The sequence below is a fragment of the Colobus angolensis genome, unplaced genomic scaffold (genome assembly GCF_000951035.1).
Source record: "Colobus angolensis palliatus isolate OR3802 unplaced genomic scaffold, Cang.pa_1.0 Scaffold270, whole genome shotgun sequence".
NCBI classification, from domain to species: Eukaryota; Metazoa; Chordata; class Mammalia; order Primates; family Cercopithecidae; genus Colobus; species Colobus angolensis.
This window is the reverse complement of record NW_012115933.1, coordinates 105,246-112,769: the sequence shown is the minus strand read 5'-3', so window position 1 is coordinate 112,769 and position 7,524 is coordinate 105,246. Positions and strand designations below refer to the sequence as shown.

General features: G+C 38.7%; 1 protein-coding gene and 1 pseudogene across 2 annotated transcripts in view; one reads left to right on the top strand and one right to left on the bottom strand.

The window, feature by feature from the left end:
- KIF11 (kinesin family member 11) overlaps nucleotides 1-7,524 on the top strand; it is a 64,483-nt gene that overhangs the window by 52,888 nt on the left and 4,071 nt on the right. The window contains exons 18-20 of the mRNA XM_011947900.1: nucleotides 1,664-1,915; nucleotides 5,178-5,329; nucleotides 5,752-5,868. Of these exons, the coding sequence (XP_011803290.1) occupies nucleotides 1,664-1,915; nucleotides 5,178-5,329; nucleotides 5,752-5,868 (521 nt within the window). The remainder of the gene's footprint in view (nucleotides 1-1,663; nucleotides 1,916-5,177; nucleotides 5,330-5,751; nucleotides 5,869-7,524) is intronic.
- LOC105515893 lies at nucleotides 3,292-4,300 on the bottom strand (annotated as a pseudogene). Its single transcript, XR_001002409.1, has one exon. The product of XR_001002409.1 is annotated as a deoxyuridine 5'-triphosphate nucleotidohydrolase, mitochondrial pseudogene (transcript).

The window sequence follows — 7,524 nt, the reverse complement described above, 5'->3', positions numbered from 1 at the left end:
AAACAATATAGCATCCTAAAAAACAATATAGCATCCATCTGTCTTTCCATATCTTGGTTTAGCAGGGTAATGAAGAAAAGTTTTTCATTAGACTCTAAGCTAATAAAATGGAGAAGAAATGATAGAATATATCACCAGTATGTAACTCTTAATAAAATAACCCCTGTGGATATTAATGATGGCTTAAACCATTTGATCAAAAGCTGATGGGGAACTTTATAATTAATAGGCTAACCATACCTGAACTCACTGATAAATCTTAACATGAGAGACCCAGCAAAGCATTTTGTGTTTGCAGTACTACCTATGAAATATTCTTGCTAGAAAATTAAATCTGAATTAAATCAAGCCTTTAGGTCTAGCCAGTTTGTAGAAAATAAAGCATAGAAATGAAGTTGACCAAATCCAGAATTTGAGATGTTCAATAGGGTAAAGACCTCATGTCTTTTTTTTTTTTTTTTTTTTTTGAGACGGAGTCTCGCTCTGTCACCCAGGCTGGAGTGCAGTGGCCAGATCTCAGCTCACTGCAAGCTCCGCCTCCCGGGTTCACGCCATTCTCCTGCCTCAGCCTCCGGAGTAGCTGGGACTACAGGCGCCCGCCACCTTGCCCGGCTAGTTTTTTGTATTTTTAGTAGAGACAGGGTTTCACCGTGTTAGCCAGGATGGTCTCGATCTCCTGACCTCGTGATCCGCCCGTCTCGGCCTCCCAAAGTGCTAGGATTACAGGCTTGAGCCACCGCGCCCGGCCTAAGACCTCATGTCTTAAGCAACCAGTTTTTTTCCAAGGGAAAAAAGTAGGAGAAAAGATAACCTGTAGACCAAAAGAGACTTAAGACTAGAGGTCCTTAAGTTTGCCTGAGGCAGTCCTTGTTGAAGTTGTATTCGAATGATTATTAAGAATGGGACTTTTCACTCTAAAAGGTTTCCAATTTGGATGATAAATTATATAGTCACCAACTTAAGACCTATAAAACAAATCTAGTGGTGAATTCTGGTTCAAACAAAGCAATTGTAACAGACATTTGAGACAACTGGTGAAGTCTGAACATGGACTAGACATTTGATAAGAAGGAATCAGTGTTAACATTTTCAGATGTGATAGTGGTCTTACAGTGCTCTTACCTCTTAGAGATACATGCTGAAGTAAATGGATGAAATGATACAGGTTGTTTCAAAATAATCCTGGGTTTGTGGAGGAGTTAAGTGGCCAGTCCTGTTGGTAAATGTTTGTGCTCTACTTGTTGGTAAATGTTGAAGCTGGGTAATGAATACAAGGTGATTAATTATAGTGTTCTCTCTACTTTTGTATGTGTTTTAAAATCTTATTACTGAAGGCCAGGTGTGGTGGCTCATGCTTGTAATCTTTGGAGGCCAAGGTGGGCAGATTGCTTGACCCCAGGAGTTTGAGACCAGCTTGGGCAACATGGTGAAACCCCATCTCTTCAAAAAAATACATAAATTAGCCAGGCATGCCTCTAGTCCCAGCTACCTGGGAGGCTACCTGGCTTGAGCCTGGGAGGTCAAGGCTGTAGTGAGCCCTAGTCATGCCACTGCACTCCAGCCTGGGCAACAGAGTGAGACTTGTCTCAAAAAAAAAAAAAACTTATGGAAAAGGTAAGGGAAAATATGATATTGAATAAAACACTGGCAACTTTAATTTTAGTTATAAACACTTGTTTGCATCATTTACAGGTTGTAAACCAATGTTGTAAGGCTTCAAGTTCAGACATCACTGAGAAATCAAATGGACATAAGGCAGCTCATGAGAGGCAGCATAACATTTTTCTTGATCAGATGACTATTGATGAAGAAAAATTGATAGCACAAAATCTAGAACTTAATGAAACCATAAAAATTGGTTTGACTAAGCTCAATTGCTTTCTGGAACAGGATCTGAAACTGGATATCCCAACAGGTACTTTAAAAGAGAAATAGAATTGTTAAATTTTTTGAAGTTGAATTCAACTCTATGTAGTGTCAGATGTTCAGAAAAATTAGATCCTGCCATTGCCTGACAGGAATTTACCATCTCACTGTAATCAACTCAAAATGGGAAAACTGGAACCTTAAAATAGTTTTAATCAAGTATCATGATACAGGCGGTATCACAATTCAGTAAAATTTCACATACATTCAGGGAATTGACTTTGTTAATAGGGGATATTTTTAAAACAAATACAAACCAAGCACTGTTTGTAAAAGGACATTTTAATACCACAAATATTGGAGAGACATAACTAACTAAATCTAGTTTAATGCAAAGTTTACTACATTGTGCATTTTGTTCTGTGTTCCTCTCATTTTGTCAGACTATTGACATTTAGGAATCCCTGTTTTAAGAGATCAGGGATCACTGTGGACCACTGGCATTTAGGAATCAACATTTTGAGAGATCAGATATGTCAAAGATCATTGTAGGCTGTAATGATTCAGGGAGGTCTTCATGGAAGAGATGTAACAAGCTGTTTTTTTGTGTTTTTTTGTTTTTAGCAGCAAAACATTTAAATTTTATTGACAACAGAAATAATTTATAGCCCAACCCAGTACGCAAAAATGGTGGCTATGTCCCAGTGAGTTGATTTCATGACTCACTAATGAACTGTGACCCACAGATGGACGAATACATTGCAGGGTATTAAATGGCCTGGAGAATCATCAGAAAAGAACAGTCTTGCCTGTGCTTCCACAAACTGGGTGGCCAAGCAAACTGATAGTTCCAGAAGCACTCCATGTATATAACCCACATCCTCAAAACAATGCCTGGTGTCTCATAGAATCTGATGGACAAAACCTAAGTGACACCAAAAATCCTGACACAAAGGACTTTGAGAAACATAGTAAAGAAAGGAAAGCACACTAGCAGAAACTTCCAAAAGATTTTAATCAAGCTAAGCCACAGAATCAGTCCCGTATCTGCAATGAAGTGCTGCTTATGTATGAGAGACAGAAAAAGCTGGTGGCCGAAGTATATATTATTTCATTTATCTTATCCCTATAAATGGCATATTTTCTCGATTACAGCCTATTGCTACTTCACTTAGGGAAACTCATAGCTACAACTAGTACAATTTGCCTGATGAGATGAAATTCAGGGGAACAAACCAAAGGTAACAAATCCCCAAGTTACATGTCTTTCACAAACATACCTCTACCCAGTCAATAGAGGATTTATCAAAAGAAAGATTAATAGTGGAAAAATAAACTGAGGATTCTTTTCTCACCCTCATCACAAAGAATCTTAAGATTAAAAAGTTTTTAAACTAGTGAAGAGAAGGAAGAACAAGGAATACCTTTAATCTCTCCTTTTCATTTTAATTTCTTTTAGTTCAGCTTATGCAAGATTTTGTACCTTGTGAAAGAATTTAAGTTTACTGAATACAAAATACTGCTTAAGATTTAAAACAAAGCAAAATAAGTTGCTGAAGAGGGATCATTTGAGTTAAATACAGGGTTTTTTTTTTAAATCTGTAATTGATGTACATTTGATTTTAAGAAGACACTTTACATCAGGTCACCACAAAGCAGATTTACATACAACCATCAGTTGCAGAAAAACAAAGTTTCTTTTTGATCCAAACACAAAGAAAAACTTTGCGTTTTATTTTTTTATGATCTTTTCCTTGACCATAAAAAAAAAAAATTAAAAATGCAGTACTTTTCGAAGGTGAAGCTAGTAAGTTTGTAGAAGTGCAAAACACCAAAACACTTTAAGCAAAAACTTTTTTTTTTTTTTTTTTTTTAAGAAAAAGGCATGACTTCTCGTTTTCTGTTCTTGGTATAAATTTTAATCCTTTCCAGTAGAACCAAAACCTCCTGAACCCCTTTCGGTGTCATCCAAAGCTTGAATTTCTTCTATTTCTGGATAAAAAATCCATTCGCAAATGAGCTGTGCAGTTCAATCACCCTTTTTGACTTCAAACTTTTCTTTGCCAAAGTTAAACAGTACAACACCAACATTTCCTCTATAATCTTCATCTATGACACCAGCTCCTACATCAATAAAGTGTTTTGCAGCCAAGCCTGACCATGGAGCTACTCTTCCATAACACCCAGAAGGCAGCGCTATCTGAATGTCCGTTTTCACAAGAGCTTTCTCCATAGGTGGTATTGTGTAATCATAGGCACTGTACAGGCCGTAGCCCGCGGCCCACGCGGAGCCCTGGGTGGGGGCCGTGGCGTGCTTGGAGAGCCAGGCAAAGCAGAGCTGCATGCCGCCCTCCTCTGCAGGCCGGGGCCGCTTACTGGGTGAAATGGCGGGTGTCTTTCCAGAGCAGGGCATGGCAAAGCCAGAAGGTGAGCAAGGAGAGCCACAAGCTGTTTTACACAGCACAAATAATTGGGTTCTTCATTGGATTGTGGTGATGGTTGCATACCCTGTAAACTCACTAAAATCCACTGAACTGTCCACATAAAATGGGTGTTTTATGGTATGTCAATTATATCACAAAACTCTTTTTTTTTTTTAAATTTAAAAACCAATTGTTAAAAGGGGATGGTGCTACATAGAATGTTGGTTTATTTTTTCCCCAAGAGACCTGTAAGATTTACTGTCTACTTTTCAGTGAAGTTAGGAATGTAAATGTTGAGTGAAAAGGCAAGTACTTTTGTAAATTACGAGAGCATGAGCTCATTACAGATAAATATAACTGGACGCCTGATGCGATGGCTCATGCCTGTAATCCCAGCACTTTGGGAGGCCAAGGCAGGAGGATCGTTTGAACCCAGGAGTTCAAGACCAGCCTGGGCAACATAGTATATATATAACTGGTTAATATTTAACCACCACACCACATTTATAGTGAAATGATTACTCCTATCAAAGTAACCATGTTGGGAAATCTGCTCATTCCAATAATGCTGCCATTTTTTTCAGAACACTACAACTCCTTTTAGAGCTTATAACACATCTTTTATATATCCTCAGAGATGGTAAACTTCATGTTTTAGAGAGTAGGATGAATCTTGAAAATAGTAAAATCTGTTGTCAAATTAGAAAATATTGTTAGTTGCAAACAATGTCTGCCTGACAGGTAGCAAGACTGATCCTCTCATATGGCAATTATACTTTTATATTTTATATTTTTAGAAGACAAGATTGATTAGGAAGTTTTAGTACTTTTTAAAAATATTTACATCTCATACTTTAATTGTTACCTCTTATCTAATGTCCATTAAAGGTACGACACCACAGAGGAAAAATTATTTATACCCATCAACACTGGTAAGAACTGAACCACGTGAACATCTCCTTGATCAGTTGAAAAGGAAACAGCCTGAGCTGTTAATGATGCTAAACTCTTCAGAAAACAACAAAGAAGAGATAATTCCGGTAAATTTAAAGGATCATAATTTTATAATAGAACTCTCTTGTGAACTCTTGATGTGGTTGACTTCATGTGAGGAATTTTACTTTTCGCTCCTTAATCTTACCCTGCCTCTCATTAATGATAGGCCTAGCCCTTAGGCTTGTTTCTTTTAATCTTACTAGTTTTTAAATTATGCTAGTAGATGATAATTGCCAATATTTAATATTGTGCTTAGTAACATTGTTATATAGGAACCTCTACTCTCTATAAAAATATATTAGGAATTATTTTCATTAATTTGTAGACTTTCTAATAATTTTGTTGAGGTTTCACTTTCATATTATACCATGGGCATTGTGTTATATTCAAAGAAGAAAACTACCGTTACTCTTGCGATGACTTTTAAGCCCTTGGACTTAGTCACTCATCTAGTTTCTTCTTTTAGGATGTGGATGTAGAAAAGGCAGTTCTGGGGCAGTATACCGAAGAACCTCTAAGTCAGGAGCCATCTGTAGATGCCGGTGTGGATTGTTCATCAATTGGCGGGGTTCCATTTTTCCAGGTATATCATATCAGATAACCCTTCCATATCTGATGTAAGTCATTCATTTACTATTCAGTATAAAGGCATTATTTGTGGTGAGTAGAACAACAAAAACCTTTCAGTTATTCCTTAGGATGGCTTGTTAAGGCTTATGATTTGAATTATTTACAAAAATCTGATATTGATAAGGGGTTTTCTGTAGAATAAATGAAGGCAGAATTTGACTTAATCTACATCCTTAGCTGATAGTCTTTAGCTATTGTATTTATTCCTTTTCTGCTTCCTATATACTCGGACACTGAGAGCAGTCATTTCTCTTCCTTCTACCTTTGACATGTAAGTCTTGGAACCTATCTCTGCCCATAATCAGACTTTGAAGGCAAAGTGATTGAAAAGATTGAGAGACTGGAGACTGCTTAGGTTATATTAGTGATTTCCCCTGCCTGAGGCTCTTCTCTTGTAAACTGTTACCCCATGTTTCCTGAGCACCTTGCCTGCTCTAATCCAATGTAATTAAATCCTGTGACCTCTCCTACCCACTTTTTTTTTTTTTTTTTTGAGACTGAGTCACCCAGGCTGAAGTGGAGTGGCACAATCTCGGCTCACTCAGCCTCCACCTCCCGAGTTCAAGTGATTCTCCTGACTCAGCCTCCTGGGTAGCTAGGATCACAGGTGTACACCACCACACCTGGCTAATTTTTTTGTATTTTTAGTAGAGATAGGGTTTCACTATGTGGGCCAGGCTGGTCTCAAACTCCTGACCTCAAGTGATCCACCCTCCTTGGCCTCCCATAGTGCTGGGATTACAGGCGTGAGCCACTGTGCCCAACCCTCTACCCATTTTTTTTCTTTTCTTTTTTTTTTTTTGAGATGGAGTTTCGCTCTTGTTGCCCAGGCTGGAGTGCAATAGCGCAATCTTGGCTCACCGCAACCTCTGCCTCCTGGGTTCAAGCAATTCTCCTGCCTCAGCCTCCCAAGTAGCCAGGATTACAGGCATGCGCCACCATGCCTGGCTAATTTTGTATTTTTTTTTTTTTTTTTGTAGTAGAGACGGGGTTTCTCCATGTTGGTCAGGCTGGTCTTGAACTCCCAACCTAAGGTGATCCACCTGCCTTGGCCTCGGCCTCCCATAGTGCTGGGATTACAGGTGTGAGCCACTGCGCCTGGCCTCTCCTACCCACTTTTTAATGCTGTTGAGAACATAGTTGGTTTATGATTCATCTCAACATTGATGACTTGAGTACACAATAAATGTCACCAGCCCTTAATGTTCTCTATGGTTAAGTAAGTAGGAGGATTCCAATGAAATACAGTTTCCAAGTGAGGCTCTGTAAAGTGCTGGTATCTTTTCCTCGAGGTTCTTTTTCCTTGAAGGTACAAGCCTAGACCGGGTGTGTGAAGCAAAAATTTCCTTACGTAGGACATTGGTATCTATATTTATAGTTGAAGTACTACCTCTGAGATGCATATGCTTGTACCTTTCTTTTTTTAATATATGGAGAGGGTCTTGCTATGTTGGCCAGATTGGTCTCGAACTCTTGGCCTCAAGCAGCCGTCCCACCTCAGCCTCCCAAAGTGCTAGGATTACAGGCATGAACCACTGCGCCTGACTGCTTGTACCTGCTTTTGTTTTTGTTTTTGAGACGGAGTTTCACTCTTGTTGCCCAGGCTGGA